This window comes from Molossus molossus, unplaced genomic scaffold (assembly GCF_014108415.1).
Source record: "Molossus molossus isolate mMolMol1 unplaced genomic scaffold, mMolMol1.p scaffold_m16_p_4, whole genome shotgun sequence".
NCBI lineage: Eukaryota > Metazoa > Chordata > Mammalia > Chiroptera > Molossidae > Molossus > Molossus molossus.
In genome coordinates, this window is record NW_023425377.1 from 89,542,515 (window position 1) to 89,563,029 (window position 20,515).

The 20,515-nt window shown below is 36.5% G+C and overlaps 1 protein-coding gene across 1 annotated transcript in view; it reads right to left on the minus strand.

Moving 5' to 3' along the window:
* The window catches only part of GALNTL6 (polypeptide N-acetylgalactosaminyltransferase like 6), a 1,114,860-nt gene extending 1,095,468 nt beyond the window's left edge, over window positions 1-19,392 (minus strand). Inside the window, exons 1-2 of the mRNA XM_036240055.1 lie at window positions 18,822-19,392; window positions 18,114-18,423 (exon numbers count right to left, since the gene is read on the minus strand). Coding sequence (XP_036095948.1) covers window positions 18,114-18,251 — 138 coding nt within the window. The 5' untranslated portion in view covers window positions 18,252-18,423; window positions 18,822-19,392. The remainder of the gene's footprint in view (window positions 1-18,113; window positions 18,424-18,821) is intronic.
* Window positions 19,393-20,515: the final 1,123 nt, after the last annotated feature.

A 20,515-nucleotide genomic window follows, 5' to 3' on the forward strand; every position in this document is an offset into this window, starting at 1 on the left:
TTAGGTGACTAGTCGATAGGATTGTCAGAAAGAAAAGTTCAGAATTCCAAAGCTGACCATAATACTAGTACAAACAAGAGAGAATATAATTAATGTGCTTGGAGTAATTTAGCATTATGAAGAATGTGAAACTATCTCATCAAACACAATGCATTTTAATTATCAGAACAGTAAGACATTTCCCCCAAGACACTGAATTAAATATGCCTCAACCAAATAAAGCTTGTCATATCATTTTTTACCTCTTATAAATTTTTCCTAATCTCCTTCATAAATTCTACCCTTGAATTTTCTCCTTCTCCTTTCTTCAACACCCCTACTACACAACCACTAATTAAAATCAACATAGGTAAATCAAGACAGGCATTTTCAAAAGGAGAGAAGCTGTTCAAAGCAGGATTCATGTTAGAGAATCAAATAGAATGTTTAAGGTATGAAGCATTCAAATTAAAATCAGCCCCTTGAAATGTATCAGTCTATATTTCCAAAATGACTTGTACTATGACTCGTGCTGTTTAGTGCTTTTGTGTAGGTTGCATTAACTCAACTATACACTTTTTAATAAATTAGTAAAGTTTTAAAATAAGCTTCTTCTAAATTACCATAGTAGCTACTCGAATGTGGATACATACTGTGCCTACACATTAAACTGATGAAAGTTATGCTACAGGTTGTTCTATCATTAGAGAAAGAGTAGATTCAATGATCATAATTTGTTCTTTAACTTATAGGCTTGTTTGAACATGACTATCTTCTTTTCATTAAAGTTGACTGGAGTTATACATTTTCCCTATAGCATCCTGAGAAGGCTACATGTTTGGTGAAATCTCACTGTGATTTCAGTATTAGGATCAGTCAAGTCTTGCATAATAGCATATGTATTAAGGGAAAGATTGACAGAAATAACACATTAACATATAAATTTATGAGTATGACAATAGTTTATCTTTTTATGTGAATAAGTGTAACGTTCTATATGAATAGGTCTTTATAATACCTACATGATATTTAAACATACTGTGTTATGCATAGTCATTTTTTTGTATAGATATAGCAAAGCTCAAATAAGTTCAATATATAGGAAGCAAGTCATATTTATCTCTTCTCATTCTTTGAAAAAATATTCATTCAGTGCTTAATTTGTGGTCAGGTAATGCTAGGCACTGGAATTAAAAAGTGTAAAAAGATAGAAAATGTTTAACTGCATTAACTTCCTGGGGCTGCCATAACTAATTACCATAAGCTAAGTGGCTTAAAACAATAGAAATGTATTTCCTCACTGTTCTAGAGGCTAGAAATCCAAAATCAAAGTGTGGGCAGGGCTACGCTATCTCTGGAGACTCTTGGAAAAAATCTTCCAACTTTTGGTGGCTGTTAGCATTCTTTGGCTTGTGGCCACATCACTCCAATTGCTGCCTCTGTCCTCACACTGCATCTCTCTCCTTTGTCTGTGTCCTCTTCCTTTCTCTGCATTAAATATCCCCTGTGTATCTCTAGTTGGATTTAAAGTCCTACAGAATATTCCAAAATGATCTCTGAATTTCTAGATCCTTAAATTAATTGCATCTGCAAAGAGAGAAATTCAACATAATAAGGGCCATATATATCAAACCCATAGCCAACATCATACTCAATGGGCAAAAATACAAGCATTTCCCTTAAATCAGAAAAAAAGACAAGGATGTCTGCTTTCATCATACTTATTCAACAAAATACTGAAAATCCTAGCCACAATAATCAAACAAGAAGAAATAAAAGGCATCCAAATTGGAAAAAAAAGAAGCGAAACTGCCATTATTTGCAGATAACATGAAATTGTATATAGAGAACCCTAAAGATTCCACCAAACACCTATTAAAACTGATAAATTCAATAGCAGAACATGAAATAAATATCCAGAAATAAGCTGCATATTTATACACTAATAATGAATATCAGAAAGGGAAACTAAGAAAACAATTCCATAAAAAATAATAAAATACCTAGTAATTAATTTAACCAAGTATGTGAAAGACCTATGCTCAGAAAATTATAAAACACTGAAGAAAGAAACTGAAGAAGATACAATAAGTGGAAGTAAATACCGTGTGCATGGATTAGAAGAATTAATATAATTAATATATTCATACTACCCAAAGCAATCTATAGACAAAACACAATTCTTATCATGATACCAATAACATATTTCAAGGAACTAAAACAAATATTTCAAAAATGTGCATGGCACCACACTACCTGATATCAAACTATACAACAATGCCCTAGGAATCAAAACAGCATGGTGCTGGCATAAAAACAGACATAGGTCAATGGAACAGAATAGAGAGCCCAGAAATAAACCCACATCATTATGGTCAATTAATATTTGACCATGGTGGCAAGAACATATAATGATATAAAAAGCCTTTGAAAAATTGGACAAATACGTGCAAAAAAAAAATTAGATCACCTTCTTACATCAAGCAGAAGAATAAACTAAAAATAGATTAGGCTTAAACTTTAGACTTGAAGCCATAAAAATTGTAGAAGAAAATATTGGCAGTGAAATCTCAGACATTTCTTGAAGCAATATAATTTTTCTGATGTATCTCTTCGGCAAGGGAAATATGGGAAGGACAAACAAATGTGACTACATCAAGCCAAAAAACTTCTTCACAACAAAAGAATCTATCGACAAATTAAGACAACCCACTGAACTGGAGAGCATGTTTGCCAATGATACATCTAATAAGGGCTTAATATCCAATATTTATAAAGAACTTATAAAACTCAACACCAAAAAAACAAATAATCCAATTAAAGTATGGGCAAAAGACCTGCATAGACAATTCTCCAAAGAGGACATACAGACGGCCAAGAGACATATGAAAAGATTCTCAGTGTTTGTAATTATTAGAGAAATGCAAATTAAAACCACAGTTAGATCACCTCACACCTGCCAGAATAGCCATCATGAAAAAAAAAAAAAAAAAAAAAAGAAAAAAACACAAGTGTTGGTGAAGGTATGGATAAAAGGAAACCTTCCTGCACTGTTGGTGGGAATGCAAGATTTGGTGCAGCCACTGTGGAAAGCAGTTTGGAGTTTCCTCAAAAAATTAAAAATGGTCAGCTGATTTCTCAAAAGAAACTTTGCAGGCCAGAAGGGAGTGGCAAGAAATATTCAGAGTGATGAAAACCAAGAACCTACAACCAAAATTACTCTATCCTGCAAAGTTGTCATTTAGAATCGATGGACATATAAAAACTTTCCCAGACAAGAAAAAGTTAAAGGAGTTCATCACCACCAAACCGTTATTATATGAAATGATGAAGGGTCTTTTTGAAGAAAAAGATAAAATGTATGAACAAACAAAATGGCAATGAATACATATCTATCAACAATGGAATCTACAAACAAAATGAACAGGAAGAACAGAAACATTCTCATAGATACAGAGAACACTTTGTTGGTTGCCAGTTGGGAAGGGGGTTGGGGGAATGGGTGAAAAAGGTGAAGGGATTAAGAAGCACAAATTCATTGCTAGACTGACAAACCTCAAAGGGAAAGGGGTTGGGGGGGTGGGAAGAAATAAACCAAAGAACTTATATGCATAACCAATGGACACAGACAATAGTGTGGGAAAAGGTGGGAGGGGGCGGGAGTGGGGAGGAGGGGGTCAATGGGGGGAAAATGTGGAACATCTGTAACACATTTTACATCCAACAATAAAGATTTAAAAAAAAAAAATGGAACTGCCTTATGACCCAGTGATTCCACTTCTGGGAATATATCTGAAGCCACCTGAAACACTAAGTTCATTGCAGCATTATATACAGTAGCTGAGATTTGGAAGCAGCCCAAGTGCTCATCAATAGATGAGTGGATTAAAAGCTGTGATACATTACACAATGGAACACTACTCAGCCATAAAAAATGAAATCTTACCTTTGGTCAGCATCAGTGGAACTGGATGTTATTATGCTAAGTAAAATAAGCCAATCAGAGAAAGATAAACACCATATGACTTCACTTACATGTGGAATCTAATGAACTAAATAAACTAACAAAATAAAAAGGAACTAACAAAATAAAAAGGATGAAATTAACACCTAAAAAACAAGACAAGACAAACAAACAAACAAAAAGAAACTGACTCAGACACAGAAAACAGACTGATAGCTACTAGAGAGGAGGGTTTTGGGGGGCTGGATAAAAAAAGGTGAAAGGATTAAGCAAAGCAAACAAACTCATAGACACAGACAGCAATATGATAATTACCAAAAAGAAGGGGGAAAGGGGAAGGTAGAGAAGAATGAAAGGGGGATACATGGTAGTGGAAGGAGACTTGACCTGGGGTAGTGACCACACAGTACAATATACAGATGACATAATATATAATTGTATACCTGAAGCCTATACAATTTTACTAATCAATATCACCTCAATAAATCCAACAAAACTTTTTTTTTTAATTTTAAAGAAAAAAAAAAAAAAAGAAGACCTTATTATGGTAAACCCTTATTAAAGAACTTGAACTTCAATCTAAAGGTGTGGGAGGCCAATGAATAGATTTAGGAAAGGCAGTGGGTCCTACAGTGAATCACTCTGAATAATCCACTCTGGCTGCTATGAGGGCAGAGTGAAGGTCAAGGCTGTAGGCAGAAGCATCAAGATGAGGGTCTCCTATATTCATCTATTGAAGTGTTTATGCTGGTCCCAAGTAGGCCAGAGACAAGGGGAATAAAATAAATGTGGATAAATTCAAGAGATGGTTTAGGAAGAACCACTACTGCTTGGCAATCAATCGAGTTTGAGAGTAAAGATAATGAAGGTCCTCCCAGCCAGTATGGCTCAGTGATTGAGCTTCATCCCATGCACCAAGAGGTCGCTGGTTTGATTCCCAGTCAGGGCACAAGTCCAGGTTGTGGACCCAATCCCCAGTGGGGGACATGCAGGAGGTGGCCAATCAGTGTTCTCTCTTATTGGTGTTTCTATCTCTCTCTCCCTCTCCCTTCCTGTCTCTCTAAAATTAATAAAGAAAAAATAAATAAAAAAGATAACAAATGCCCAATTGTAATGAACACCTGATAGATGACAGTGGACTTCATTAAGGTAAGAGACACAAAAGGAGGACAGGTGTAGGGCATAAAAGAGAAAAATACATTTCACTTCACATATTTGAAGTTTAAAATATCTGTTTCTAGCTTTCAGCCTGGTACGTAGAACATAGGCTCAGAGGAAAATCTGGATTAGACACATTGATTTTGGAGTCATAACTTCAATATGATAACTGAAATTTTGAGGGTCTGGATGAGATGCCCCAATGGAGAGTACAGAAGAAGAAGTAATTCTACAGACCTCTGAAGAATATCCCATCTTAAGGAAAGGATCAGAAGTAGGAGTCCAAAGAGATACTAGTAAATGGGTTTATGTGTGGGTGGTAGCAGGGATGGATGGACAGTGGTCATAGGAGAATTTGAATAGGGTTTGCACCATCTGACTCACTCCAGATTGACTCATTCAGCCTTCTTTCTTGCTTTCCAAAGTTGCTTTTTCAAATTTCTCAAGTCTCCCACCCTTCACCTCTTAGCCTCAGATGAAGACAATTGCTTCAAGTGAAATAGAGCACTTGATTCAATTCTGTCACATAACATGACTGATGAACTGCCAAAAGATTCTGTTGACACTGGGAAAGCAGTTAACACAGACTAGAGGAGTTGGGTGGCCTGAGGTGGGTAGAAGTAGAAAGGAAGGAATTGGATGCATCAAGTTTGGTTATTAAGAGAAGGAGGAAGAGCCCAGCCTGTGTGGCTCAGTGGTGGAATATTGACTCATGCACCAAAAGGTAACTGGTTTGATTCCCAGTCAGGGCACATGCCCAGGTTGTGGGCCCAATCCCCAGTGGGGGGCATGTGGGAGGCAGCCAATCAATATTTTCTCTCATTAATGCTTCCATCTATCTCTCCCTCTTCCTTCCTCTCTCTTTAAAATCAATGAAGACAAAAAAATATTTTAAAGAGAGGGAGAGAGACAGAGCAGTGGCTAAAGGGCAGTGTGGCATTTAGCGACATCTGTTTCTGCTTTTCTCTCTTGCTTCCCACACCTCTTCAATAGTGGAAGAAACCTGAGCACATTTAAATACTAGAAGGAAGGAGGGATCAGAAAGGAAAAGGCTGACAATCAATAAATGAGAAGAAAAAAATCAATATGTGAAATCCTTGTAAAAAATGTTGTGCATTATAGTCTGGATAGAAGTTCCACATTTGTCCTAAAACTGGGGACATTTTCCATAGTAACAGGAGGCAAATAGAGAGCTTGGAAATAAATGCAGGTGCTTTTTCTGATTTTGTGGCATGAAGTCTTGGCTCTCCCAATATGAAAAGTCCACACTCGCAGTGGAGAACAAGGCCAGGCTATCTGCTGGGCTTGATGAGAGAGGTGGTGACAAGGGAGATTTAGGGAGAGAAGAGAAGGTTGGAAAAGCACCTTTGGAAAACACCGATGAAGAGCTAAAGAGAAAACCACAGAATGGTTCTTTACAGGTAGTTTTGGCTTCACTGTGCCAGTTTTTACTTTTAACTTACAAAAGACTGTTTCTCTTGAGGTGAAAAAAATAAGCAATATTTACTTTCTGATTGCATAGTTTAAAATAAGATGGCAGCTCCCATTATTTCAAACAAAACAACAGCAACAAAGACCACAGCAGAAGCCTTGAGCTGAAACATACTTCTCATATACACATTTCAATATATGTACATGAGAAATATGTTTGGAAATGCATTTAGGTTCCAAAGAACCTTATTTTATAATGCAAAAGGCTCAAGTGTTTAAAATGTTTTAAGTCTTTCATCCATTCACAGGGCCAATAATTGATCAAATCAATCCCTAGGTGAAATATACATTTGATAAAATGTTCAGCCCTGACCGGTTTGGCTCAGCGGTTAGACTGTCAGCCTACGGTCCAGAGAGACCCAGGTTCAGTTCCCACTAAGGTCACATACCTTGGTTGCAGTTTGTCCCTGGCCCTGGTTGGGTCATGTGGGTGGCAACCACTCGATGTGTCTCTTTCAAGTCGATGTTACTCTCTCTCTCTCCCTCCCACTCTATCTGAACAAAATATGGGAAAATGTCCTCGGGTGAGGATAAAAAGAAAACAAAACAAAACAAAAAAACTTCAAAGGGAAAAGAGGGAGGAGAGAAGGCTCTGAGCAGGAGAAAGCAGGGGAGAGGATGTGAAGTGATAGAGAGGCTTATATTGCTACCCTTTCAGGAATATTATCCCCTTGGCCTCCCTGATGTTTATCATTCCTTCTACATTTCATGTAGTATGAGAACTCGACATCTTTGCCTCGAAATACTGAGGATCTTGCAGAAAATGAAATCACCTTCAGCTTGTGGTAGAGAAGTTGCAAGTTTCTACAGAATTTAAAGGGGATGGTGGGGATAGGGGGTCCCATTACATAGCTGTTCATCTGACACCCTTCTGTTAGATTATCTAAAATATTATGAAATTCACTCAGCTAAGGATTGAGCCTTTTTATCTTCTCTCGCCACCTAGTTTTGTTTGTTTGTTTTTAAATGTTTTCTTCATTGATTTTAGAGAGAGAGGAAGGAAGAGGGAGAGAAAGAGAGAAACACTGATGAAAGAGAACATTGATTAGCCACCTCCTACATGTCCCCCACTGGGGACCAGGCCCATAACCTGGTCATGTGCCCTGACCAGGAATTGAACTGGCAACCTCTTGGTGCATGGGTCAATGCTCAACCACTGAGCCACACCAGTCAGGCAACTCACCACCTAGTTTTATGCAACTTTCCATTCCTCAGTCTTTTCAGTCAGTCCATTTCTGGAAGCTCTACAAGAGAAAACGAGACAGCTCTTACTTTGTCAAGTGAATCTCCTCTCGCAACATCATTCTTCATTTTCCCAACACCACCTTACTGTTAGAAGCAACCAGAACAGAAACGTTAAAATTCAAGTCACATAAGATATTAAAATATTCGATCCTGAAGATATTTTTAGATAATCTTCTTTGGAAGTTTAGATTGATTTAGAGAAATAATATATGAGATATATTTTATCCCTTGAGGGCAAAATACATATGGAGAAATCAACCATCCACAAATCAAAGTGCACATGGAGAGAACGGCACAAAAAATATGGGGGAAAGGTCACCACAATACAATTGGTTGCTGTGTGCATATGCTGGGAAGAACTAAATTCTCTGTCAAAATCTAGTTGGCTTCCAACATGTAGGACTGCAGGAGACCTTGGTTCCAGTTACAAAACTGTGAAAATAAGTACTACCGTATTTTCATATGGGTTACTCAGAATAAAAAGTGAAAAGTAGAAGTTAAAGGTGCTTCGTGCATTTTTGAAAAACCTTTAAAAATGCAAACATTTTTATATAGCTTCATGATGGGTTAATAAACAAAATGGTATAGAAAAATACTTTATATTTCTATCCAATTTCAATTCTCTAGAAGTGTAACAGATAATGACAGCTAACACTTTATATGTACAATCAAGCTTTCCAAGCATTTTATGCACATTAGATTATTTAATCACTACATCAACTCAATCAAGTAGGCACTAATTTCATACTCTTTTAGAAATGGTAAATTCAAGGCAAAGAGTAGATAAGTGACTTGTCCAGGATTACTCAGCAAATAATAGAACTGGAACTAAAAATAGGCAGCCTGGCTGATCCACACCCTTAACCACTGTGTATATTTCCTTTCATAGGTAATATGTCATTTCTTGTGTTGCTATGGTCTAGGATACTAGCAATGTAGTTTATTATGTGGTAAATTATATATAGTCCAACATTTTGATGTTGGTAGAATTATCCCTGAATGATCTTAATAAATTTTGAAAATAAACTAGGTCATTGCTTTTGCAATATAGGACAGTAATATTATGTATATCATGGATTTCCTGTGACTACTTAAGACCCGATTGGCATGGTGTCTGGCACCCAGTAAGAAATAATAAATAAATGTTACCTTAACTTTATAAGTAGTATATTGTCTTGTATTACTTTTATTCTTATTGTTTTATCATAATGATTTTACTACTTTCATTATTCATATATTATCTTAAAATTCTTGGTAACTTAATATTGCTTTTTCCTTACTATGGTAATAAATACTACCCGCCCCCCCCCCATCCCACTACCAATACTTAACCAATTAGTTTTTCCTTTGCTCTGTCAATTTATCTGGTCATTGTCTGAATTCATTTTGACAAGTATATTGTTACCTTATTGACCAGGTAGCCATATAATCTCTTGACATTTCCATTCAGTATTATAGTCTTCAATCTTTATTATAGGATTATATATACCACGAAAAACATCAAATTGCCTATCTATCATCTATACACATATTATATCCACAATATACCCATATTATTTCATACTTTACAGAACATTTCACAAATGTTTAATTACCTCTTTCCAAATTACTAAGATATCACATAGGAAAAATCTCAGACCTCTTTGCCAGAAGACACTCAAACTATTGAAAATACAGGCTCTAAAACTTATAAATTTACATTTTAGGTCATAACAACCATTTCCACTTCTCTCCTTCTCCCCTACCCCCACCCCCTTGCCTGTCTTCATTCTCCATAGGGACTGGCCCCTCATTCTCTTCTGGCTTCTCATGTCTCCTACCAACCAGATCCTCACAATTCAGCTGTTTAAGTCAACATTGACCCACCAACATCTCTTATCTGTCTTAGAATATAAAATATCTTATCTGTATGTTTAGTGTTACCAGTTAATATATTAAAATTTTGTTGACACCTCTGCAACTGTACGCGACTACAATCAAGAGAGTACCTAGATGAATTACCAGACCCGACGACTTGCTGTTAAGTCCTCATGTGCCTCAAACTGTGGCTGTGAACACTGCCCACCATTCTCTCTTTATGAATTCAGTCTTCCCTTTGTGCCTTGTTTAACTGTGAATTGAGTTATATAGAAGAACCTATTCCATGAATGTTGGAGGATTAAATCAGTAAACACTTAGGAAACACTTAGGGCCACACAAATATCACAAGGTAACTGACACTTTCTCCACCTCTTCCAAACTCTAAATAATTAGAGCATGAATTTCTTATAAAGCAATTTAATCCAGCCCTATAAGTGTGCACATGACTTTTCTTCACTAACAGATCAAAAAATAATTGAAAACAGCTTTATTTCTTCATCACTTAATGGCTTGAGGGTCTAGCACAGCATCCTGCATATATTCAATAAATATCTATTTTACTACTAATAAATAATGATAGAGACCTGTTTTGTTATATCTAGACTAGGGTTACATAATAGCAACCTAATTCATTACCTTCAATAAATGTTCTAAAAACTAAGAAAAAGGCAGCAATGTTATTTGTTAAGCTTCCTTTAATTGAACATTTACTATACACCAGGCAATTTACACATGTTAATTTGATTAGTTCTCTCTGCTACCCTTTAATGGGTATTAAAATATAAAGAACTGAGGTTCAATACTTGCCCAAGATGATGTATTTCAGCAAGTAATGAGGCCAACATATGAACTTGAAGTATCTACTCTTCCCTCAGCCTAATCCCATCTTATCTCATCTTAATAAAAAGATACAGCTCAATATTCACCCCTTGTAAGAAAAACGCCCTGTCTAACGGGTCTAGGGACTGTATTATTCTCTTCTTTTTCTAAATGCTGATGATACTCATAGAACATTCTACTAAGAACTTCTTGTTTCTTTGTTTAACAAACATCAATTTTATTGCTACAATTTACTAGTTTGGAAATTAAGAAAGGGCACAATGCAACAACATTCTTTTCTGTAGCCCATAATTCTACTGAAGGGAATAGTAATTATATAAAGTAGCTCATAATTTTTGATAGTTTCTACTTTGCTTTTTAACGTTTTTTTCTTCAGAATAATCCAGTCTCTCTCATGAGCAAGATTTAAACAACAAAAATAGTTCTCAAATGCTTGCTTGTAATTCACATAGAGAAAACATGCCTACCCCGGAGTCCTGGGCTTTATTTGTCACGAGTCATGAAGATAGTCACTAAAAAGAAATATTACTGTCTTTTTTTTCTTTTTTTAATTTCCATTGAAACTTTAATTTTAAATAACTTTGAATGCAATATATCAAAAATATATTTTTTGCAATAAATGATTATATGAAAATTAAAATGGACAACTTGTCAAGGTTAGACCAAAAATTACAAAAACAGCCCCATTTCTTTTTAAGACCCTATTTATTTGTTTACTTGACAGATTTAATGCATCAGTGGTAATCCTGTATAATATTCATTGTTCTCCTGTGCTGTCTTGACATTGCCTTGCAAAGATAGCCGTCTGTAAATATTTATTAAACAAACACTAATTGCCTTGCTAAGGGCAATTATTGCTTATACATGCATGTACTATATATAACAATCTATAACTATTACCCCTTATATGCTGTTCAAGATACTAGCCATTCAGTCTTCCCTATAACATTACAGGAAAATAGTATCATCTCCATTTGACTTAAGAAAAACCTATCTGAGGAAGATCAATGACTTGCTAAATAATGGCACAACATGCTAAGTGCTGGAATCAGAATTTGAACCCTGATAATTTGATTCCTGAGCCTACACACTTACATTCTAAAAGAGAATAAGACAGCATCGAAATTCTGATATTTCCTCTCAAATTAAGTTCATTTGAATTCTCTTGCTGGGGAGACATGCCAAAAATAAGGAAAAAGGAAAGTCCAACTCATTCAAACTTGGGTGGCAGCCCTGACCATTCTGTCATGTTTAATATGATACAAATTTTCAAAATGATTGATAATAAAATGCACTGTTTCTGGCTTTCTAGACTTCATGTACTAAAACAACATTGCATGAGTATTTGAGTACTTGAAATAAATTCAAAATTAACCTTCTCAGCCCTCACTGAGACACTACCACTCCTTGTAACAAAGAACAGATAGGCACCTGCTGGTAGCCTATGGCAACCACAACTGTATTGATTGTATTACCAGATAACAATGACTTGCCCTGTTTATAAACTGCAACTCAAACAGGCTAAATCCTTATTGTAATTCTTACAGTTGAATAGATATAAGTACTTCTAGAGACAGATGAATTTTCTTCAGCTCTCTCTGTACTTTCCCAGAATTATATTAATAGCATTTAAGTGATGTTTCAAACTCAATTGACTATCATTTTTGGGAGGATTCAAAACAATAAAATAAGCTAGAAGTTACAAAAGTAAAAATAATAATTGTAGAAAATGAAACAGTTGGGTGATTTTTTTCTTTATAAGTGAGACCATATGTGTAGACGTATCTGTGTGTGTGTGTGTGTGTGTGTGTTGCTAAATGAATATGTGAAATGAATACGATTAATTTGAAAGTACTACTAATCCAGTTCAACTATTTTTTTCTCACCACACTAGAAGTAGAATAGTTTAAGAAAACACTGATATGATTTACCTTTTACTTTAAAAATACCTTTATTTTTTTCACTCTTTCTGGCCACCTCATTGGAGTTTGGTAGTAACAGACACCAGTATATAAGTGAGAAATAGTAGTGGTAAGCATGTGTTTAATATTTATGTATGTCTTAGGTCTTCTTTTCAAGCATTAAATAAATCCACACACACAAATTTATATATAATTTATATATATATCTGTCTGTCTGTCTAAATACATATTCTCAGTGGCACAAATGTTTTTTATTTGTTTTTTGTTGTTGTTGTTCACTCAAGCATTACAACTGCATTTTGAGATAATTTAGGAATTGTTAGCTTTATGGTATGCCAGATGGAGGTCATAAGGAGAGCAAGCATCTAGTGTGTGTCTTTGTCTTTACTGTCATCTTCCGAACCTTCTGTTTCTTTGCACATTTGCACCTCTGATTCGATAAAGGTGTTTTTGTAAACATGCATGTAAATATGAAGGAAAGAGAAGAAAACACATGGTCATGTCCAATGGTTTTAAGATTCTGAAGTATACAGCACTTATCTCTTTATCATAAACAAGCCAAGCAAATGAGAAATAAGAGTGTCTCTTGGACAGCACATATCCTAATCTGAAACTATATGCTACTTTCATTGAATAATGCATTTTCCTTATTTTAATAATTGTTCCCTCCTCTAAGGTAATTCTTCATGTAACTTAGCTGACTTTTATTTGCATAAAAGTATTGCCAGGGGAGACACAGTTGAAAACGTCCCTAAAGGTTGTCATAGCTTTCTCTAACAAAACTTAAAATTATCAAACAAAACTCAGTTCTCTACTTCACTTAAATTCTCCAAACTGTCTCACCCTTTCCCCTATATATTCCACTCTTGATTTAATTTATTTTATAGAAGAACACACATGGGAGGTTAACTGATTTAGCAGAGCTTGTTCAACTCAGCAATGAGCTAGGGTGGTAAAAACAACAATTTTATTTCTCACCGGATTGTGAATGAAGACTAGGTTTCACACTGTCTCCCATGGGGTAAGGCAATGAACTAATCATGTTTCCATCTACTAGGTCACAGCAAATAATTAAGACACTTGCTGCAGTCAACTGTGTGGTATGATCTTATAACAAGTCAGAATGGATTTTCCATAAATTCAAGAAAAGGTCCTTAAAACCCTAACATTAAAATCTACATCTTAGCTAATTAACAACAGTATGGCTCAAATGAATGCACTGTTTCACATGTAGTGTGCTGATAATGTACCATCCTGAGTGCAAGAGCAGAGAAAAATCTTCTTTTTTTTTTTCTCTCCTGTCCTTAGCTCTTCCAATATCTAAGGTGTTTATTAAAAAATAAACACAAACACATCCTACAGCTTTAGCGATCACTGTGACAAAGGAAAGCATGTTTGCACACACTGGGTACCAATGATCTGACATCATCTCATCATAAAACAAGTTTAAAATACCACAAACAAATGTTCTTAGCCAAAAGAAAGAATCCCCCCAAAGTGTGTAGCTAAAGGTAGAAGAGCTGGGAAAAGATGCTGAGGACTCTCCTTCAGGATGTATATGGAACTATGGAACTTAAATTTCACATCTACCACATAGAGCATGCATGTGGATCTGACTAAAAACAACATGTTACTTCACATTCTTTTCCTTATCCAAGTTGTGATCTTAGAACTTTATGACCTCCTTATGAATCAAGTATGATTCACCCTATTTTACAAACAGAAATTGTGAAGTACAAAGAAATAAGAAGGTTGTACAGTTTAAAATGACTTGAGTGCCTAGTTTGGTTTGTTTGGTTGGTTGGCTGTTTTTTAATGTGTCAAAAATATCCAAGCCAAAGATATGTTTCTAAAACCATTCTGAACACTTCTGAAGATGTCTAATTTAAAATTCTAAGATTTTTATCCTAGGTTTTATTTCAAATATTGCAAAAACTTCTTCGTATTCTAATATTCTTGAATTATTTTTACAACTAATATTATTTGCAACTTAGTTGTTCAACTGTTTTATAGCTATTTTTAGATCAATCTTTTCAATGTATTTATGAAAATAAAGTGTTTTGGAGTGATTTTTGTTTACTTATATTTACAGAAATGATTAGGAAGAGATATATAATAATACTGAATGGAGTAGTTTTACTCTAAAATATTGCTTTGTTCTAATTATCATCTTAATAATGCACAGCTCAATGAAGATCTAAATATATAACTTTAATTGCAGCTAAAACTAAAGATGAGTAGCTATGGAAATTATTTTAAATGAAACTAAGAATTATTATACAATAATCATATAGTAATCATCCTCAGCTAAATATTATATTCATTATCAATAAATACTTTTTAAATATATGTATATATTTCTAAACAACATAAAGGAGATAATTATATCATCCTAATAACAAAAATGTGACAAAATTAACTCAACTGAAAATAACATGACAATTATGATTGATAATTTAATAACATCTAAACAAAAACTATAAGATGTTTTTAAATTTTTATAAAACCTTACAAATTGCAAAAGCTTAATATTTATCTCAGCCTGATTCCACTTTTGCAGAGCCCAAATAATAAAATAAACATTTTAATTATTGCTTGATTAAAACTAGTGTTTTAATTCTCTTTTGTTGTATAAAATAAAAAAGTTTTAGATAAATAATTTGGGAATCTTTAGTTCATATATTTTTTTCTGTACAATAGATGGGGCAAATATTTAAACATTATGGGACTTATAAACATTACTTTTAATGTAAAATGATAATAAATACAAATAATTAATTTGTAATAGTATAAAAGATTTGAGAAATATGTAAAGTACTAAGCAACATGACAATGAATACACAGTTTTGATTAGAGTTTTCTGTTTTTACCTCCTGGTAAGTTACCTCAGATAAATTAAATTATTATGTGAATTATTATTTACATAATAAACACTACTTGCACTGAATCATAGACAAACTATTAATGATGTGCTCTTATAAAATACAAATTAAGAGTATTTAAAAAGTATTAGCCTTTCTGTGATTTTGAATTTACACAAATTAAAGTTTTTCCCTAAAATCCATTGGAATAATTAAACTATATAAAACAGTAAAAGGGTCCAACTCCTGCGGGTGCTGCCATGCCACACTAAAACCACAACTGCTGGTTGACACCCAGCTGCTGTAAAAATAGACCTCTCATTTAGGCACATGACATGTTTTGAATAGCTTCAGTACTGCTTTCAGTGCCCCAATCAGCACATAATCCTTAACTTCAGCATTTTACAACTTAGTGATAAATATAGTAAAAGACGGCTTTTGAAGAAAAATTTAGCAGTTAACCCAGAAAATGTATTTTTAAAATAAATTGCTAGATTTAATTAACACATTACCCAATAGTCAAATCATATGCTTCCATTGAAAACCTTTGCATTTAGCTGACTTACTAACATGAAATATAGGTACATTAGCAAAATATTATATCACAATATCAAGCATGTTTAGTTCATCACGGCAAGTCACTTGTTATTTAGTCAAATGCATGTGTGTGTGAAATACTTGTATAATGATGTCAACATAAACTAATTTTCTTTCCAATTGTATTTAACAATATGATAAACTAATAAAAGCTTACCTTTTCCTGTTTTACAATGAATTCTATCTTTCAGTAAGTGATTAATTTCTACTTTTTTTAACTTTATTTTGTATCTTTAAAAAGTATTAATTTTAAAACCATTATTTAAGCAAAAAATACTAATGTACATGTTTGACATTCATTTTGTGAATTTACTACTATCTTTAATTTACTCTTGGTTTCAAAACTGTTACATAGAATTAGTGAACGGGAATGTCACAAGATACTCATCTTGTTACTTTACAGCATATGAAACTTCTCTTACCACTTCATGGCTCTTATAACCACTAACTTATCATCTGATATTAAGTGCCATTTTACTACAGAAGAGCCAGAAACAAAGAAACCATTTTTGAAGATTATAATGACAAGTAAGAGAGTTGATTTGCCATATTTTATATTTTTATGCCATTGGAAATACAAAGTTTTCATTAAGAGTCAAAATCAATAGAGCCAGTATCAAAGTTGTAAAGATCTCATTAATAAGATTAGTGCTAAATGTTAGCTATGCCAGCAAATATCTCAGATGGTTATTATTTATTGAATGAGCCAAATTCTAGAAAAAATCATTTTGTTTTTAGTTATTTTATCAATATTGGAATGGAAGTTTTACATAACTAGTGTATTGACTGTTAATGTTCATAAAATTTCAGTTCATATCAAGGGTTGGAGAAATAAGAAATCTAAATAGAAAAAAAAAGTTTAACATCCATAGTGCCCATTTTCATTTTTCTTCATTGGAAAGATAGAACAGAATACACTTTAAATCAAAGTTCCATTTCTATTAGAAAGGATGAAAGACATTAACAACTAAATGAAAATATGTCAGCATGTTCCCTCAAAATTCCAATCCATCAAAAATTCATAAGCAAATAGTTATCTTTAGAGTTTAGCAACAACTAATGATTACTTGTCATAATGATAAAGCCGATTACTTCCACATATTTCATAACTAACTACTCACTGTGTAAAAAGAAATTAAACTTTGTTAAGTATAAGAACAAATATTTAACTGCCATTACTATATATTGCTTTTGTCTACAAATGAACAACTTAAGCACTTTCTATGTGTGGAAAGTGCATAGTGTACATGGGTGATGACCCTTGAAATTAAGAATATTAATATTCTGAGGTGATGCACAGGACTAACTGAAAGTGTTATATCAATATCATGAAGACGGCTGCGTTCTACTGTTCAAAGTTTAATTACAGAAGCTGTTTTATTTATTAATAAACAAGGAAGTCAACTGTATTGAATTACATCAACGTTTTATAGAAGATGTTTTGCATTATTGCTCACTAAGAAAGATAGTTATTTTTTTTATCCATGTTTAGTCAAGAGCATTGCACATACTAATGGATTGCATACTAAGTAAAGAGAAAACATTTCATACTACAAGGTATTTCTGATTCAAAGGAAAGCTTTTGACTATAAACTGTTATCACCAGACTGTGAAACTGAAGGGACATGCTTGATAACTCTGCCTGTATACCCCATAATATCACCTTAGCAACAGGGGAGAAGAAACAGAGACTAGACGCTAAGTTTCCACTGGGTAAAAAGCTGTTGCTAAGCAAAAAAAAAATATATAGAAATGGTAGTTTGTTTATTTTTTTGATAACTACTTCACAGTTTTAATGACTTAATTTGTTCAATTCAATAAACACACCCAAAGCAGATAAAAGGCAAAAACAAACCCCTGCGATAAACTCATACCAAACCTATTCCCATATCCCACAAACCTATTCCCATATCACCCAGTTCAAGACAAAGATCAACCTAAAGACCAATTGTGAAACATTGTCTTTGCCTTTTGACCTCTCTGATCCTTCTCTTTTAGCTTATCTTACATTTCACAGTGTCACTGACGGCGATCTTAAAGCAACTACTTACTTAAACCCCAAAGTCTCTTGAGTCTTGTAATATTAGTTCTGTAAAGACTTGGGAGAAAACCCAAGCCCCCCACCTGCTTCCTTGTGTCCCCACAGACTGCATGCCTTACCAGGTTTCCTGTGATCTTTCTCTGGGTGGTACTTACCTGCTGCTCCCCAGGATCCCTGGATTTCACCAGGTGCTTATCCTTGTACAGAGACCAGAGACCAATGTTGGGCAGGAATATTAAAGCCACCATGAATAACAAAGTCATCTGCAGAAATCTCTTCTGTTTCCTCTTCATTGCAAATGATAACAGATAAGAAAAGTTAAAGGAGATGGTTGGTTCCCTGACTGCTCCTTGTGTTTAATGCCAAAGTCCTTTCCTCTCCCCTGCGAAGCACCAGAAACTGAGCAGCTTAAAACTTTTGTTGCGTGCTCAGCAGCAATCTGCAGATTCAGAGAGAGGTGGGCATCTGCGGAACAAAAGCACAGTTACTTTCCCCCAGAAAACTATGACGAAGTCAGTATCTATTGGCTCAGAAGTAAATGACTTGACTGAGGAAATCATTAAGCCTATTGACCTCCATTAAGATAAAAGATTAAAGTAAACAGACTTGTTTCATAGACTAATCATAAGTTATGAAAAGTCAACGGCATGCTAGACACTTAAGAAAATGGGAACTTGGGGTGTTTCCCCCCTTAGTGTGGAGGGCTGGGCAGGGAACGAGTGGGTAAGTAAGGAGAACTGCGTGGGAGGAAGCGGCTCAGCCCCAGCAAGTGTTAGGAAGAAAATTGTCCGCTTTTGACATTGGAGCATCACCTTCCTGCCTTCCCTGAACAGCTCCTCTATGTTCCCTTGGGGATAACCCACCTGCACTCAAGTTCAACTCCCTCCGAAGCCAGCGTGCTGGTGTGCTCAGTGAGGATGCTGGGACAAGAGATCCGGGAGAACTGCTGTTTGGATAGAGGTCCACAAACTCCTGGATGCTCACACGCTGCCAAAGCGCCTCTGCAGGCAGAGACTGGCGACCCGGGAACTGGGGGAATGGAGGCTACAGATGTCAGCAGAGTCCAGCCAGGAGGTGGAGGCGCCAACGTTTCCCCTGCACAGCCCTCCGAACGTGATCTTCTTTGGAGTGAGCACTCTGCCCATCAATCTCTTCCCTTCCTCTGGTGACTCGCTCACGCTCTGCTGTTCATGTTACCATTATTTTCCGGCAACGGAGCAAACCCAGAGAAACGTCAGGAGCACCTAAAGGGCACCGTCGTCAGTCTCCCCTGGGGAAAGGGGACGGAGGGTGGTGAACCCGAGTCTGAACTGGGATTGCAGTGGGTGAGGGCGCTGGGGAGGGCGAGCAGACAGGCAGGATGCACCACGCTGCCCTGCCCGCAGCCTCTGCTCCTGCTCGCGTCTCGGCCTCCCTCCGAGACTATGCTGGTGTGGACCACGTGCAGGAGCCCGGGCAGGGAGGGCGGGCCTCCTGGAGGGGGTGGGCAGTTCCACCCGGTTTCCACCTTCTATATAAACAAAGCTGACTCGAGGAAAAAGAGGAGGCAAAGACAGGGCTGAAAGAGGATTTAGCGCTCCCAGCCTAAGCGGATACTCTCTTTCACTACCCGCCTACTCTCTTTCACGACCAGCCTTTTCGGGGCAACTTTGGACCAGATGAGCTGCCCTATTCATCTCACCCAAAAGGCGCCAGGCCAGAGATTCCTGAGGAAAAGTCTCCGGCTGCTCGTGGGTCTGCCCCGGATTCCTCCATGGTGCCGGCGGGAGCACAGGGAGCCTGGGGCGCGGCGGCAGCGGCGGGCGAGGCGCAGGCGAACGGAGGCTGCTAGGCAGGTCCCACTGAGAGGGGATGCCCAGGCGGGGTGCCCCTCAGCTCAGGCCAGGTACGTGGTGGGAAAGGAGGAAGAAGAGGATCCCGGATCGAGGAAGGGACGAGGCTCAGGGTTCTCAGCCAGCAGCTTCTGAAGAGGCACTAAGCACCGTGGAGACCCCCGGGCTGGCTGTTCTTGGGTCTGCAAACACCCGGGCCCGGATTAAGATTTGGCAAAGCCACCCCACTCCTCCCGTGCTCTGCTCCTCCGCACCCCACACTGGCTCCTTACTGAAAGGTCTACCTGTCCCTCTAACCTCGAACACTCCACCCACGATACCTGGAAAATGTGGGGATCCAGATAAGTGTGGCAGAAGGGACTCCTCCGTCTCCCTAACATAAAGACGCACCGACGCCCCTGACCACATAGGAACGAACCTGTGGCAGCCTCTCCAAGGGACCTGCGCGTCTAGCGGTCACTGGTTCCTCTCGGGATCGGGAGCTCAGAACTCCTGAAGGAATGGGGACTTAGATGCGGCCACAGACATGCAAGCAGCGTCCGCTGTGTCAGCCTGTCTAGCACTAAAAAGAAAAACACGGTCATCTCTTTGTTACAACCCAGATGTGATGCCCACACGCTTGGGATGGATGAGACTGTGGGCTCCAGAATGGTATTTTCTCAGCTGCGTTCCTCTCTCTGTTCTTCATCTCTCTCCCTCCCCCTTCTCTCCTCCCCCTCTCTCTG